Here is a 17,985-nt window from a genome sequence, read left to right on the forward strand (position 1 = left end):
GCTGCTGCTCAGGCGGACACCAGGGCCAGCTGCCAGGAACCACCGAGCAGCAGCTGGTGCGTTTGCCCCCAGGCTGCTGCTCTGGCCACCTCTGAGGCTGCCCACCAGCCGCTGCTCCGGCCACCCCCAGAACCGCTGCTCAGATGGTTCCCAGGGCCAGCCACATTGGCTGCTGCTCAGGCAGTGCCCAGGGCCAGCTGTCTGGGGCCGCTCGAGCAGCGGCTGCTCTGGCCTCCCCCATGGATGCTGCTCCAGCCACCTCCAGAACCGCTACTCAGGCTGTCTCCGGGGCCAGTGGCTGGGGCCAACTGCCCGGGGCCGCCCAAGCAGCGGCTGGTGCGGCTGGCCTTGGGGCACTCCAGCAGTGGCCGATGTGCCTGACTGTGGGGCCGTCCGAGCGGCTGGTTGCAAGGCTGCTCCAGCACCGGTCAGTGTGGCTTTCCCCAAGGCCACGTGAGCAGCCGGCTCCCAGGGTCAGCCACACTGTCTGCTGTAGCTACGGAAGTCACGGAGGCTGTGGAAAGTCATGGAATCCGTGACGTCTGTGACAGACATGCAGCCTTACTGATACCAACTCTAGCACCTACCACTAGCCCGTTGAAGTCATCCTCACAGCACTGAATGTTTAGTGACAACTGAAATGTCTGATCTTTTCAAATTTCTGACCAGAATTGAGTCCAACTTAATGTTGTACTCTTGACCCCAGTACAAGATCCTTTTGGGGTGTGAACACAACTTGCTTCATTTTGAGCTAATCCTCCTTAACCCTCTCTGTTTTGCACTTCGTCAATGACAGCCCTTTCCCTCAATCCCTCTGTTTAAAGTTTGACCATGCGCCATATAGCCTTTTATGCCATTATCTGGGTCCAGTTGTCCTCTGCTTCTTCACATGTGCTGTTACCACATAGCCTCCTCCAGAATTCTTAAGCTGAAGATCCTCCTAAAGGTCTGTCTGAAGGATTTACTGTTAGAATTTGATTTGGAAAAGGAGACAAAAACACCACGTGTTTACCTTCCCTGAGGTAGTGATGTCCAATACTGTTCCATCTTTCCCTGGTGATACTAAGAGTTTCCAGGAATTTCATACCATACCCAGCATTCCAAGAATTATCTGCATTAGTGATGTGTGTGTCGATCATACAGAGGGGAAAAGCTCCATATGCACACAGATGTGTAATGCCCACAAATTAAACTATAAAATCATTCTTTAGAATCCGCAGTATTTGAAAGGACAATAACACCCAAAGTCAGTAACAATTATTCACTTGTTTTGTACCATACATCAATGTTTCAAAATGACAGCTAAGTTAGAAATAATGGCTTTAGAATAATTAAGATCTTCTTTTTAGTGATATGTGAGTGAACTATTTTGACCAGGATTTTATTGTTCAAGAAGACTGTTTGCACATCTATAAATAGCCTTTTATTCTAATAATTCAAATGAGGGCAATCTACTTAGTTACATGCTGCTGCTGCTTCCCAATCATATCCTAGCCAATGTTTCCACAGAACATACAATCATAAGGTGTAGCAAAAACACCTTGCTCACAAAAGGAGGAAATAAGGCTGAGATAAAAATGTCCAATGTTGTAGTAGCTCTCAGACTCACTGAAAAATGAATGTGGGAATTAGAGAAAATCAGTCATCAGTACTGAATTTATCAGACAAGTGGGCATTGTTTTTGTGGATATAAAAGGATAAGTACTCTGAACATGGCAATCAAAGAAACTTATAAAAGAATGGAATGAGCAGAGCCTCATATTTTAACATTGGGAGGTGACCTCTTGAAAGTTTAAAAAAAGTTTAAAAAAATAGTGTTGGAAGGAGAAAAACAAGCCGAGTAAAATTTGGCAAGGAAAAAGAGAACCAAAACCACAAAAATATCTGCATTTTTGAAAACCCCAAAGAGGAGGAGAAAAATGAAGCAACAGTGCCAATATTTGTTTAAAAACTTTCTGAGAGAGGTTTTAAAAACTGATGTGGACTGAGGAATTGCAATAGTACATAGTATTCTATGCTCATCCTGGAGATCACAGTTCTCCAAGACTATTTGAGAAAAGCTATTAAGATTTACTACTAATAAAAAACCTTACACCAAAGCAGTTCAGAAAGGCAAAAACACAATCTAACCAAAAGGAAGTGAGGTCAATATATGAAGATATAAAACAGTTGTGAACTTTAAAAAATGTACAGAAAATAAAACAATATAATGGGTGAGATCTTACAAGTGGTTATTTTTATTGTGTCTGGGAACTGAAGCAAAAAGAGTGGATGATACCAAAATGGCCCGAATACATTTTATAATCCTGGAAAATCCAGAAATGGCAATGAAAACGTTCTAAAGAGCATTTTACTAGTTTCATTTAAGCTGTGTGGTTACTGGCTGTTTGCATTTGTATTTTCCCTTTTTCCAGGAATTTATACACATGATGTTTTCATCTTTTGAGCAATTATTTTTGTCTTTTAAAAATATATATTTTGCTTCCCTTATATATTTACATATATTAGTACAGTTATTTTACCTGTTTAGTTACAGTATTTGTATTATTCTTGCTAGACCTAAAGACTTAAGTCTATTCAGTGTCTTGGGAGATGATAGAGAAAATGATTTTCAGCTATTTTGCCTATGTTTGTTTCTAATTTTTAAGAGTATATACAATATTTAGGATCTTAATCTGTTTATGAAAACCATTAGTGTAGATGTGATGTCATTATTGACAGGCATTACTAATGTCTCTCAACCAGGGGAGAATGCCAGTGGTCCTTAAATATTCTTTCTCTTCAAGAAAAACTCTTGACTCTGGAATGAATCATAGTTTCTAAGGCCGGGAGGGACCATTGTAGGGTTGCCAGGCATCTGGTTTTCAACTGTTAAAAATCTGGTCAGTGGCACAGCGGGGCTAAGGCAGGTTACCCTTCCTGCCCTGGCTCCGCGCAGCTCCCGGAAGTGTCTGGCATGTCCCTGCTGCTCCGAGGCCGCAGGGCCTGCCAGGGAAGTTCCGCGCTCTGCCCCCACCTCGAGCGCTGGCTCTGCAGCTCCCACTGGCCAGGAACCATGGCCAATGGGAGCTGCTGGGGTGTAGGAGCCCAGACATGCCGGCTGCTTCCAGGAGCAACGCAGAGCCAAGGTAGAGCCCCACTGTGCTGCCAACTGGAAGCCGCCCGGGGTAAGTGCTGCCCAAACGGAGCCCGCCCCACCTGACCCCTCTGCCCCAGGTCAGAACCCCCTAACTCCCTCTCAGATCCCGCACCTCTACCCCAGGTCGTAATCCCTTCCCTCACCCTAACTCTCTCCCAGACCCCGCACACCCACCCACACCGCAGCCCCCTGCCTCAGGTCAGAACCCTCTCCTACACCTAAACTCCCTCCTGGAGCCTGTACCCCAACTCCCTACCCCAGCCCTGAGCCTCCTCCTGGAGCCCACACCCCCTCCTCCACACAATCCCCTACCCCAGCCCTAAATCCCCTCTTGCACCCAAACTTCATCCCAGAGCCCGCATTCCAACCCCCTGCCCGTCCCCACCCCCCGAGTCCCCTCCCGCACTCCAAACCCTTCGGCTCTAGCCCAGAGACCCCTCCTGCACCTCAAACCCCTCATCCCCAGTCCCACCCCCAAGCCCACAGCCCCAGTCGGAGCCCGCACCCCTGCCCTCCCACCTCCAGCCAAAGTCCTCACCCCCTTTCACACCACCCCCCTTCCTCAGTCCAGAGCCCCCTCCCGCACTCCGAACACCTCATTTATGGCCCCATCCTGGGGACCTCACCCCCAGCTAGAGCGCTCACCACAACTCCATGCCCCAACGCAGTGAAAGTGAGTGAGGGTGGGAGGGGGGCTGGAGTGAGTTGGGGGCAGGGCCTCAGAGAAGGGCTGGGGCAGGAGCGTGTCCTCAGGGAAGGGATGTGGCGTGGGGGTGAGCATGGGTGTTCGGTTTGTGCAGTTAGAAAATTGGCAACCATATACCATTGATTATGCAGTCTGACCTCCTGTGTACAACAGGCTAGAGAACTTCCCTAAAATAATTCCTGGAACATATCTTTTAGAAAAAACATTATTCATGTCAATTACCACCAAGTCACAAACTTCTCTTTCTGGAGCAGGAGATTGAGAAGCAGTATCTATTCAATTCCAGATACAGTTCATCATTAGTGATTTATTAGGTAGGCTCCAGTCTGGGTTATAGTCTTCCTTGGAGTTGGTCATATTTGTTAGTTATGAATGGTCTTCTGGTTTTAGATTAGAGTCAGCTGGCCATTTTGGTCCCACTACGCCTCCCAGCAACTTAAGAAATGATTAACCCTGGCTTGTTGCTTCTGTGAGTGAAAAGCGTTGTTGTCTATGGTTTCCTGTTGTACCTAGAAGATAGGAGTCAGGCCATGATGTTGAGTGATTGTGATGGTTTCCTCTGGTTCCCCTTCTGCTTATGCATGCACAAAAAAAGGTGTTTTTGAATTGTGGACTCTGTTCAGGCTTCAGGCACTGTAGTCATATTTAACTCACTCTTATGGACAAATGTGAAGAGAAAGAGGCAGCTGCAAGCAGGTCCTAACAAGGCAGAGAGGCTGGGGGAAATGATAGCCACCTGGCTACAGAAAAATAGCAAATTCTACAGCAAAAGTGCTAAATTCTGTGTCAACTTGGAAAAATGCCAAATTCTCTGGCTCACTGGTCCATGGGGCCCTAGTTGAAATGCATGATGCAGTTCCCACCTATCAGAGCTATTGTTTCAGACTCAGGCAAACTTTGCTGCATTAGTTTACACCACATTAATATTTTCAAGGTTATCTTCACAACCATGAGGGCTAGGAGGTGATATGCCTGTCATGGCCAAGTGAGGAAGCACACTTGATGAGCTCGCATTCTTCCCTTCCCTAATTACCAGTAGCATTCTCAGCAAAGCCTCCCACTAGATCCTATACCTAAGCTTAAGACCTGGAGGAGCCCAGAAGAACAGGAGGCAAGTGAGAATAGGGCAGAAAGGGGCAAGAGTGGATATGACAATGAGAGTGGACTGAGGGACTCCCTGCCCCACCCACTGGCGGAATGGCATCAGTATTGTTGGAGAAGTGAGTGAGAGGTCATTGCCTCATTGCCGGTGTATATAGCATGAAAGGCAGTGGTTGCGCACACCTCTCTTTCTCTCTCTGAACTCACTGGTAGCACAGTTGCTGGAGACAAACTTCATTTGTTGGGAAGACGAGAAAAGGAATGGGTGCAATCCAGACCAGTGAGGGGCTGTGTCGCTCTTGCTCTGCTGCCTGAGGTGGCTCACTGTGCTTTGTTGTAACTCTCAACCTGGGCACCTCCCAAACAGCATGCAGATCACACCCTAAGTATCTGTGTAAAGCTACTGCCCTGATCTAACAACTCTGACCCCAGCAACCTGTTAGTAAATACCAGCCACACTCTGACTTCCAGCAGCCTTAGTTACTACTTGCAGGGTGACTTCAATACACTCCCAGTCCCAGATTTCCCCCCAAAACATGTGTTCTGCACTGTCATCAGAACATAAGAATGGCCATACTGGGTCAGACCAAAGGTCCATTCAGCCCAACATCCTGTCTACCGACAGTGGCCAATGCCAGGTGCCTCAGAGGGAGTGAACCTAACAGGTAACGATCTCGTGATCTCTCTCCTGCCATCCATCTCCTCCCTCTGACAAACAGAGGCTAGGGACACCATTCCTTACCCACCCTGGCCAATAGCCATGAATGGACTTAACCTCCATGAATTTATCCAGTTCTCTTTTAAATCCTGTTATAGTCCTAGCCTTCACGACCTCCTCAGGCAAGGAGTTCCACAGGTTGACTGTGCACTGAGTGAAGAACTTCCTTTTATTTGTTTTGAACCTGCTACCCATTAATTTCACTTGGTGGCCCCTAGTTCCGATATTCACCACTCATGATTTTATATACCTCTATCATATCCCTGCTTAGTCTCATCTTTTCCAAGCTGAAAAGTCCTAGCCTCTTTAATCTCTCCTCACATGGGACCCGTTCCAAACCCCTAATCATTTTAGTTGCCCTTCTCTGAAGCTTTTCTAATGCCAGTATATCTTTTTTGAGATGAGGGGACCACATCTGTACGCAGTATTCAAGATGTGGGCGTACCATGGATTTATATAAGGGCAATAAGTTATTCTCCATCTTATTCTCTATCCCTTTTTTAATGATTCCTAACATCCTGTTTGCTTTTCTGACTGCTGCTGCACACTGCGTGGACATCTTCAGAGAACTATCCATGACGACTCCAAGATCTCTTTCCTGATTAGTTGTAGCTAAATTAGCCCCCATCATATTGTATGTGTAGTTGGGGTTATTTTTTCTAGTGTGCATTACTTTACACTTATCCACATTAAATTCATTCATTTGCCATTTTGTTGCCCAATCACTTAGTTTTGTGAGATCTTTTTGAAGTTCTTCACAGTCTGCTTTGGTCTTAACTATCTTGAGCAGTTTAGTAGCATCTGCAAACTTTGCCACCTCACTGTTTACCCCTTTCTCCAGATCATTTATGAATAAGTTGAATAGGATTGGTCCTAGGACTGACCCTTGGGGAACACCACTAGTTACCCCTCTCCATCTGAAAATTTATCATTTATTCCTACCCTTTGTTCCCTGTCTTTTAACCAGTTCTCAATCCATGAAAGGATCTTCCCTCTTATCCCATGACAACTTAATTTACATAAGAGTCTTTGGTGAGGGACCTTGTCAAAGGCTTTCTGGAGATCTAAGTACACTATGTCCACTGGATCCCCCTTGTCCAAATGTTTGCTGACCTCCTCAATGAACACAATAGATTAGTAAGACATGATCTCCTTTTACAGAAACCATGTTGACTTTTGTGCAACAATTTATGTTCTTCTATGTGTCTGACAATTTTATTCTTTACTGTTGTTTCAACTAGTTTGCCTGGTACTGACGTTAGACTTAAATATTGCTGTTACATTAACTATTTTCCAGTCATTGGGTACAGTAGCTGATTTAAAGGACAGGTTACAAACCATAGTTAATAGTTCTGCAATTTCACATTTGAGTTCTTTCCGAACTCTTGGGTGAATGCCATCTGGTCCTGGTGACTTGTTACTGTTAAGTTTCTCAATTAATTCCAAAACCTCCTCTACTGACACTTCGATCTGTGACAATTCCTCAGATCTGTTACCCTCAAAAGACGGCTCAGGTTTGGGAACCCTCTTCTGGACAGTCCGGATATATTAAGCCAGTTGCACCTCTAAGGGGATCAGTATACAACAGTCTGTTATCCTAAATGGAGTTACCCAAACAATTAACAACACTGGATTAGTTTTAATTGAAGAATAAAACAAGGTTATTTAACTACAAAGTGAGTGCAAGTATAGGGTGTTAAAGTCAGAAATGGTTTCTAGAGAAATAAAGATAGAATGTTTTCTAGTGTTAAATTTATCAAACTAGACTTGGTTCACATAAAATTCTGATCACATGCTCCCAGGTCAGAATCTGCTCCTAAAGTCCATTGTCTGTTTCTTTTGTCATCTTAGGTGAAAAAGAGAGATGGACAGGGAAAGCTAACTTGGGGTGTTTTTTCCCCTCACTTCTATAGTTCAGTCACCCTTTGAAATGCATTTTCGTGAGGACTATCCCTAGTTAAAGTTCATTCAAACAGTAAAGAAGGCGACAATGGTGTCTGGTGGTGAAAGAGGTTGCACACTGTTTTGTCTCACCTCTGTTTGCTGAAATGTGGATTTTCCTTGTCTTCTGTCTTCCCCCTTTCACTTTCTGAGGACCCTGTTTTTAACTTATATGTGAATTGAGGTAAACACATAGTCCTTTCTTTAAGACCTGTTTGACCCATCCTGCTTAACTGGAGTTACATGGGTTTGAACATGTGCTACCAACATCATTCAAGGGGAGTCTATAACTTTCCATATAATGTTGCTATGCACATTCCATCCTGATATTATAGACCAGAGAGTTATTAGTTTTCAGATGATACCTTACAAGGCATATTTTATACAAAGATTATTACAAAGATGTGTAGTGTGTGACTATAGAGAGGCATTCTGTTACAGAGGCCCATCCACCTCCCTTGCCAGAAGATGTCAAAGCTGCAGGCCTGGGGCCATCTCTCCCCCACTCCTCTCCCCCAGCCAAGCACACTGGTAACATGGCAGCAGGAGACAAGTTTGTCTCTTTTGCCAGGAAGCTGAGAAGAGGAATGAACAGGAACTGAGGGCTATCTCTCCCCATCCTTCTTCCTAAACTTGTAGTTAATGTGTGTATCCCAGAAATTTGGGTAATGGGTGGGAGCTCTGGATGAAAAACACAAAGAAGGGAGAGAGAGAGTAAAAGAAAAGAGGGCAAAAAAAACCAAGGAGTCGGAGTCAGAAGAATCAGCAGTTGTGGGGATAGCTAGAAAAATAGTAGCACAGATTACTTTCAGATTAAATGTTGTGCTAGAAACCTGTTTCAGCAAGTTCAAAGAGAAGTTAAATGACAAAGTGTCCATGGTGGGTAGTAAAATGATCTAGTGGTAGCCATTACAGACATGGACTCTCAAATTATCAACACTGAGGAGAAACATGCAAGGTTGGGTGGAGAGAATTGTGGTCACGTTAAAACACTGGCCGAAAAAACAGATGATATGGGAAATCGGATTCGAGGACTGCCAATGGGGACCAAAGGCAAATACTCCCTATGATACTTAGAAACATGGCTCCTTAAAGCTTTGATTGAAAGGGTACGCCGGATCAACATACCAGCACACAACAGAAATCCAGCTAGACTACATCCAGTCATAGTATGACTACACAACTTCAGAAGACCTGGTTTTGATTCTTCACATACAGCCAGGAAGTTGACAAAATTAAGAGTGGAGGGCAAACGAGGATTCTTCTATGAAGATTATTGTATGGATATATGGCGGACAATGGCTTAATTTACAAAAGTCTGCAAAGAGCTCCTGAGGAAAAGCTTAAATTTGCCTGATGTTTCCAGCAATCTCAAAAATATGTCAGCTGGGTCAAACCCACATTTTCTACACATGGGGAAGCCCAAAAGTTCCTGACCTCAGTCTCAGAACCAAATATGGTAGATGAAGTAGTAGAGGGAACTGATTAGATTCAGGATAAGTATATCTCAAGTGAGGACTTGCTAAATATCGGGGAAGGGGAACTGGAATGATTTTTGAATATGGTAAAATACAGTGGTTTATGTGTTGTAAGAAAAGTACTGCCTTGATGGCAAACATATAATAGAGTAATTTTTATATTACATGTATTAGAAGGAGTATTGTTAGGTAAGAGTTTTCAACAAATAATGGTACAAAAGTTAATGTTTGTAATTATTAAGGATATCAGAAAATATAGCACAACATATAAAGAGAAAATGGAAACTAGATTGTTTGAAATGTATAAATTAAGGTTGTTATAATTAGGGGTGATATTGAATGTAATTGAAAGGCAGCTGATAAATAAATACTGTATAGATACAGATATCTGGGGGTTATGGTGGGAAAAGATGGGAAAGGTATTACATGGGAAAGACAATACTGAATATTCTGAAAAATGGGTAAAATAGAGTCAGAGACAATCTGGTGCCCCCAGAATGTTATGGGACTAACAGTAGAATGTCCATTTTTATTCAGAATGTAAGAGAAATGTTTTATACTTTCAGCAGTGCATTAAAATAGTCTATAAAAACCCTCTGTCATATATCTGGGGAAGTGTTACAAAGATTGAGCTGATATCATTACGCAGGGGAACAAGACAAGGATGTCTCTGATCAACCTTATTTCACTTAATTATTGAACCATTAGCACAAAAGTTCAGGGACACAGAAGAAATTCAGGTAATAAATGTATTGGGAATAGCAAACAAAGTTTCATTATATGCTGACAATCTTATGCTTTTCATACAAGATATACATTTCCAGTATTACTAGAAATAATTGAAGTGTTTGGTCAGGAATCAAGGTACAGACTAACCTATTCTAAATCAGAGATACTGAAATGAATAATATCCACTGAAAATAGTGGATAATAAAATTAGATATTTAGGCATTAATGTATCACTTAAAGTGATGGAGCCGTTTAAACTAAATATTGAGCCATTAATGAAAATTATTTACTATGACATAGGCAAGGGGACATGATTACCAATGACATTGATTGGTAGAATTAAAGTACTTAAAATGAATGTCCTACCCATGGTTCTGTGTACATTTTCCATGATTCCCTTTACAGACTGGAAAAAAAATTTTACCACAAAATTAAAAATTATGCAGAGATTTTGATGGTTATACCAGAAACCATGAATCAAAATGGAATGATTGGGATGATCAAGTGAGATGGGAGGCCTGGTGCTACCAAATTTCAAGAGATACTATGGGCAGCATAAATCAAGGCAGAACTAGAATGGATCTCTAATCAAGAGAAACCATAGGGTGTAAGAACTGAAACTGACAAACACAATCTCATTATATAATTCTGTTCCATAGTTCAAAATTCCAGCACCCATAAAACAATACCTGTTATTTTAAAATGTACATAGTAATTGAATGTATGTAGGGTTGGCAGAATTCAATTTTTTAAAATAATTTCTGTAGATAATATTGAAGTTTATTTTTAAGTCTTTTTTGTCTTTTTATTGGTTTAAATTTACACAGTTGTAGGAAATTATTCGGGGGGGCGGAATCTGACAATTATTTAATGACAACAGACATTGAGATTCAAAAAGATAAGGCTTTATAACCATTAAAAGACACATTTTCAACATCACTTGTCAAAATATATAAAGTAAATACCTTTAAATGAAACTCTAGTGAGTTCCGAAGCAGGATTTTTCTACTTTGCTTGTCTGTAAATTTCAGTTATTATTGATGAACATATTTTTTGTCAGTTTGTGTGTACAGTGAAATCAATACAGAGATAAAAAAATCTTTAAAAGCCTAAACGTGTGGGGCACTTAACCAGATGAAAAGAGCAGATCTCAGTAATATCAAAAATAAAAAAATAGTGCTTTCAAACATGGTCTACATAAGGAATTATTTTAAAATTGAGACAAATATCACATAAAGGAAGGAAAAATGAGGTACTAGATGTGGAGGGCTCTGAGTTGTTATTGAGAATTCTTTCCCAGGTGTTTGGCTGGTGGGTCTTGCCCACATGCTCAGGGTCTAACTGCCATATTTGGGGTCAGGAAGAAATCTTCCCCCGGGTCACCCTGGGTTTTTTTCGCCTTTCTCTGCAGCATGGGGCATAGGTCATTTGCAGGTTTAAACTACTGTAAAAGGTGGATTCTCTGTAACTTGAAGTCTTTAAATCATGATTTGAGGATTTCAGTTACTCAGCCAGAGGTTTGGGGACTATTACAGGAGTGGGTGGGTGAGGTTCTGTGGCCTCCTGTGGCAATGTGCAGGAGGTCAGACTAAATGATCATGATGGTCTCTTGTGACCTTATATAGGCTATGGGTCTATGATTTCTTCAGGGATGGACTACCCTTAAAAAAATTGATGTAGGAGATATTAAAAAAAAAAGCACTATGAGTTTATTCTGATTGTTTACCGTATTTAAAACATTTTCAGAAAAGAAAGGAACAAAGTATTCTTCATTTGAAAATTTCATACAAGAGCTTGAAGTTTCAGTAACCAACATGTCTGTCTAGAATATACGACTTCATGACTCTGCAGCGTTGTAGTAGTAGTATTGGTCCAAGGAAATTGGAGAGACAAGGTGGGTAAAGTAATATCTTTTATTGGACCAGCTTCTGTTGGTGAGAGAGACAAGCACTCTGTGACATGAAAGCTTGTGTTTCTCACCAACAGAAGTTGACCCAATAAAAGATATTACCTCGCCCAACTTGTCTCTCCAACTGCATGACTCTTTTTTTAGGAGACAAACTGCATGAATCTGTTAAGTTATGGAGTGCAGACTGTAAATGTGAAGTAACAAAAGAATGGCTGGAATGATATAATGCAGACAGTAAGTAGTGGATCCAGCATTAATCAGAAAGTACACGTTCAGTACTATCTGGTACATGGAATCTATGCTTCTCCATCTATATATAAAAAAATACAGTGTTGCCCCAGCTATTTGTATGAAATGCAAAAGAGCCAGAACCTGTTTCCTACAAAGATATGGGAATGCTGGATGGTAAAAATGTTTTGGAAATCTATGCTGAAATAAATAAATAAAATGCTAGCTAGAACTCCAAACAGGACTGATGATGTGTGGTGGGATTTTTTCTATTAAATAATTGAGATGCTATGATATGGACACAATAATGTTATGTTTATAATAACAATAGATAGTCAGGAAGGAAATAGAGGGCAATAATTGAATACATCCTGCTTTCCTCTAATTTCCCATGCTTTCTGTCTCCTGACACTCAACACCTTTGCCCCAAGAGAACATTCAGTTTCCCAGTAAAAAAGTAAATAGGAATGGTTAAATATATGTATATCCGGTTATAGTTGTGTGGTTGTGTTTGAATAATTTGGAGGGGGGAAAAAAGGAGTAATGAGATATCAAACTATGGTCAATATATAATATGCTTGTAAATATTGTTACTATTCTACAAAATATTGTAATATTTTGAATACGTATATATGCAAAGACACTGTAACTGAAATATTTCATTGTAAATGACCGGTAATATCAGTAAATAAAATATTTTTCCTAACTCCACCCCATCACAAGTCTCATGTGAGGGCTAGAAATATTTATTTTTTTAATGAAAGCTGAAGTACTGGAGCACAATTTTTCTGTTAAGGGATGAGTTCTGTGGCAAAGCCACTAGCTGCGGCATAAACGGGACGCTCATTAGAACTGTACACATTTTACACACCTGATTAAAAAAAGTCCAGTTATATTAGCTACTGTCCATTAGCTGCTTTTAGCTTTTTAAATCCAAAGATTTGCCTCCTTATCGCCTCCCAGCATCTTGAGTACACACACATTTATCAAAAATTGTGTATTATAGGGTGGTAGATACAAGTAAATACAAATGAGTGTGGTGCTGGAATCTTTGAGGTGTATTGTTCTTGGTGACCTTAGCTACCACATACATGATGTCAAGTGTACCCTAGCATCTGATCTCAATGAAAGACAAAAGGAGAGCACAGTCTATTGAGCTTATCAAAGAGAAGGTTAAGAGACAACTTAATCAGTCTCTAACTCCTATACAGGAAGGAGATATCTGATGCTAGAGGGCTCTTTAATCTAGCAGACAAAGGAGTTAGACAGGCCAGTGGCTGGAAGTTGAAGTCAGTGAAGTTCAAAGTATAAATAAAATGCAAATTTTTAACACTGAATGTAATTAACCATTGGAAGTTTACCATGCGGCTTGACATCAAGCTAAACTGTTATTGGTTGGAAAGGGCAAGGAGCCCCTGGCATCCATCCAGGGAATTGCCAACCAAAGTCAGCCCAACAAGCCACTGCTCCAACACTCTGTGAATCTTGAGTGTTAGGAATTGTGCACAGCTGAGCTAAAATAGAACTGTACCATCAGCACTTGGTGTTGTCTTCAAATCAATCCTACACAGACCGTGAAGAACATCATAGTTCACTGCTCTTCCTGTCCAGCTTTCTTCTAAGAAACAGCTAATATCTGAGACTGTTTCAGAAGCTGATTTACAATTATTATTATTATTCCTTCTGAAATGGATTGTCATTTTTATTATGCAAAGAAGAAAAGAAGTGATTAACAAAAATTTGTTAAGTTTCTGGTATTCTAACAAAATATATGTAACTTGAACATAAATGGAATATTCTAAAACTGAACTAAGCAGCTTTGTATATATGAAGATGCATCATTAATACCTAAGCACTAGTATGAAGAGACATCACTTCAAGCAGTTTGAGGAATGACAGAAAAGTGAAATGGTCTAGGTATCTTGTCAATAAGTGTTACAGCAAACGGAACCTTAAATTTAGGACTTGTCAAGTTAGAAAAGCAGTGCTACTTTCCAGCCCATGTTTTAAAATATCTTCATATTATGTTTAAAATTACAGAGGAAATACATGTCACCATATCTTTGTAATGATTTGGAATAATAAAATGTGGTTCATCTTAGAAAAATTAATGTAACAATGACATCTTGCACTTCAATTATTCTCATATATTGGTTCCCGGATTTTTCTAACTCACAGCCCTGTAAACTCAAATTAGAGATTTGACCATCAAGTCGTATTATTTCTTTACTTTATACAACACATCATCAACAATAAAACTGTGGATTCAGAACTTAACAGGCAATTCTGTCTCATGCATGTGGCAAAATAGACTATAGCTTGCTTATCTGTAAGTGACCTTTATTCACTCCCCTGTGCTTGATTGCAGGACTTTTTTTTAATCTAAGTAAAATAAGTTGATATGACACATGAGAAGCATATATACACATTATGAAGGTGCCATGTTTACAGCCACATCTCTGACTATAACCAGGCTTTATCTTTTAAAAACATTTCAGTCCACCTTTGAACTTAATGTTTTTGAGTGCCATAAAGTTCAACAAGATAAGCTTACCCTGACTTTGTTGAAGCATAAAACTTGTGGTACTGTCAAAACATCTTCTAATAAGTGTCTGTTTTCCCTTATTTATTTTAGGTTCTTGCCTACACAGAAGGCCTTCATGGAAAATGGATGTTCAGCGAGATTCGAGCTGTTTTTTCAAGACGTTATCTTCTCCAGAACACTGCTTTGGAAGTGTTTATGGCAAATAGAAGTATGTCTTTATGTTGTTCATTCATTTGGTATAAGGTATCTGCTTGTTTTATGGATGGTATCCATTCATCCCCAAATTAAAACTTTGTCATTTGTTTTGAAAAATGCTATTTTCCTTCAGTAATCCCTCACACTTGTATTTATTCACTACATCTGATATAGAAAATATTTGCCAATGGGCCATTAATATGGATTTTAATTTGGCACTCTGACAGCAAGTTTTATGAATAAAGACTACACACTGAAGTTGGTAAATGCTGCTACTATTTTCCATGCTGTAACAGGGCACGGCTCCTCTCCTATCTATTTCCCAGCAGAAACTGCACAGACTGCATGAGGTGTGCAGTCAGTGACCTTTTATTTCAAGTTCCCTCCACCAATATCACTTTAGTCCCCATACAACAATCTGTTTACAATATATGCAGTGCTTTTGGCCCTCTCCTCAGGACTTGGGGAGAACAGAGGTGTCCCTTTTCTGAAGCTTTTATATGACTGGGCTTAGCTAGCCCTGTTCCTTTCTGTCTTTCCCCCTCCCCTGGCACTTCCTTCCTGTGCCTCTTTATGAGACTTGGGCTGATGGCTAATTGAATGTTTATCGCACCCAACCTGCCAGTCTGATTACCCCAGTCAGTTTCCTCTGGAGGGGCACCTAATTAACAGCTGAGTGATCAGAGTGCAGGCTCATCTGTTCACACCATGCACTCTGTCACACATGCATTATTGTTCAGAACTTTAAACAGATTTGCTTCTGCTATGTCCTCATACCCTTTGCTTTCATTTTCTGAAAATATTCTAGTGAAATTTACTAGCGCAAATACTCAACAACAACAACAAGGGGAGGAGGGGGTTTAAGCCTGAGTGGCTGATATATGCCAAAAGTGATTTTTTAATAGCTTAATTAACCAAGTGAAATTTTCAAATTTTATATTTTAAAATACAATTTGAAATTTGTACTATTATTTGTCCAAGTTGCCTATTTAGTTAACAAAATAGCATGTAATTTACAAAGCTAATCAATAACAGCACAAATGTTGACTATTCACAATGAACTGTTAATGAAAGATCTTCTGAGCTAGAATTTATTTGTTGAAAAAAGTGAATAATTTTGAATAATGAATTAATTTGAAATATTTGCAGTTCTGTTCATGAGTAATTCAAAAATAGTAAAAGAGTTGACATCTGTCAAATAATTTTGTTTTGAATTATTTGGCTAGGTTTGCTCCACACAGTGTCTAGTTAGCTTGTTTGGCCCACAACCTTTATTGAAATAAATAAAGATGTCGAGTTTCAGAATTTATCTGAAAGTAAATCACTTTTCATACTATTTCTGTGGTACTGCACATATTGATCTCCCAAACTGACAGAAACCAACTTGGAATCCAATCCAATGGAAAAAGTCCAAAATCCCCTAACCAACCCATTTCTCATGTGAAGAACTGAACTCAGACTTAGGGGTGCTTTAAACTGTACACAATAGTAAAGCCCATCTGTACTTTAATACTCACTGCATACCATAGCTATCTCATCTCCAGCTCTGTGCTCACGTTTGGGATACAATACCTCCAGTTGACTCCTGCCATGTTGACAAACCAGAAAAATCTTTTCCACTAAGTGGGTCTCCAGAACACAATCCCCAAAATGCACACAGAACTACCATATACAATGATTTTACCACAAAAGTTTAATATAATCAGTAGCACCTATTAGATTCGCTACTGGAAAGTGTTAAAACACCACTGTCCCACCAGGCTTCTGAGGGGGAAAATTCCCTTCATGCTGAACAAAGCTAGGCTTGGAAGGATTAAAGTTTTATCAGTAAAAGTTGGTAAACATCAATTTTACTGGGGACACACAAATTCATGAAAAATATTTCTGTTGATGATCAAAATTTACAGATAGACAAAGTAAGAAAAGTGCTTCTTGAGAATTTGTTAGACTTTGATTTTAAGGCTGTTTACTTTGTATATTTTGATATGTGATGTAGATCATTTGTATTTTAATGGTTATAAAGCTTTGACTTATTGAATTTCAACATCTTCTGTCATAAATAATTGTCTGATCACCCCATACTTTACCATATTTGTGAAAGTTAAAATATATATATATATATTTAAATATGCACCAGTTTTGCACATCTGTGAAAATTTAAGGAGATAAAGATTTTAAAAGCTTAAAAATTAACTTTGATATTATGTGTTGAAATTATAATAAAAATAGAATTCTGCCAAACCTAAAAATAGGTGTTGGAAGCGTGCCAGGAATTTCACTTCAACAAACATTATGCATTGGCCCAAACAATCAGTTTTCTAAAGGTGTAAATGCTACCTTGAAGCAGACTCGGGAACAGATGGTTGGTGAGGTGTGTGAACAGTCTAGGCAGTATGTGGGAGCAGTGATGTAAGTTCTGCCCTTCAGCTGAAGAGGGGAGGTATTCAGCCAGTCCCTGATCTGGCAAGTTTTGACTGCACTAGTCACTGGACTAAATTCCATACAACCCATTGGAAGGCTCTACAACCTAACGATAGACTTGAATGTGTGACATACCACCCTTCCCCTGCAACACACAATCTATATTTCCTGCAAGATGGGGATACACATTAATGCAAAATAAGATAATTAGCTTAACACTGTATTACTCAAAGCACAGAACATTTTCAGAAGTACCCATTCTCCAGCCTTGAGAATACTGAAAGTTTTAAAGACCCTTGGTTCACAGGAAGATAAATGTGTTAGCTGGATTATCTTTCCAAATAAATTCTGAGAAGCCTTTTGAAAATATATTGTGAATTATCTGGTAGAGAAACAGAGTTCTGTACTTTTGTGGTGTTTTAAGTCATGTTTTTTCTTCTTACCACAGCCTCGGTTATGTTTAATTTTCCTGACCAAGCAACAGTAAAAAAAGTTGTGTACAGCTTACCTCGTGTTGGAGTGGGGACCAGCTATGGTTTGCCGCAAGCAAGGTAATTGTCATTAAAATATTTCATGCCGTATTGTGTTTATATGCTTGCAAACTCAGAATGGTTGATATTTGTGAATATTAAAATATCACTCCTGCACGGGGTCTGGAATTCCCATCACTTCAGGGTCTCTTGAGCAACAATATTTTTAACTTAATTATGTGTTATGTTGTTATAGAAAACCAGCATTATGTAAAAGTATTTTAAATCAGCAATTGTTTTTACCATTTTAGTAAACGAGCACACTCCAATGAGCAAACAGAATACAGCTGATTGAAATTGTTTGTTATTTAAACGCTGCTTTGTTATTTATTTGTTATTTAAACG

At 40.0% G+C, this 17,985-nt stretch overlaps 1 protein-coding gene across 7 annotated transcripts in view; it reads left to right on the plus strand.

The window, feature by feature from the left end:
* Positions 1 to 17,985, plus strand: part of NBEA (neurobeachin) — an 837,833-nt gene that overhangs the window by 674,631 nt on the left and 145,217 nt on the right. For all 7 annotated transcript variants that reach the window (XM_027833036.3, XM_043531828.1, XM_043531837.1 and 4 more), the window contains 2 exons: positions 14,585 to 14,702; positions 17,559 to 17,661. In XM_027833036.3, the coding sequence (XP_027688837.2) occupies positions 14,585 to 14,702; positions 17,559 to 17,661 (221 nt within the window). The remainder of the gene's footprint in view (positions 1 to 14,584; positions 14,703 to 17,558; positions 17,662 to 17,985) is intronic.

Source organism: Chelonia mydas, chromosome 1 (genome assembly GCF_015237465.2).
Source record: "Chelonia mydas isolate rCheMyd1 chromosome 1, rCheMyd1.pri.v2, whole genome shotgun sequence".
Taxonomy (NCBI): Eukaryota; Metazoa; Chordata; order Testudines; family Cheloniidae; genus Chelonia; species Chelonia mydas.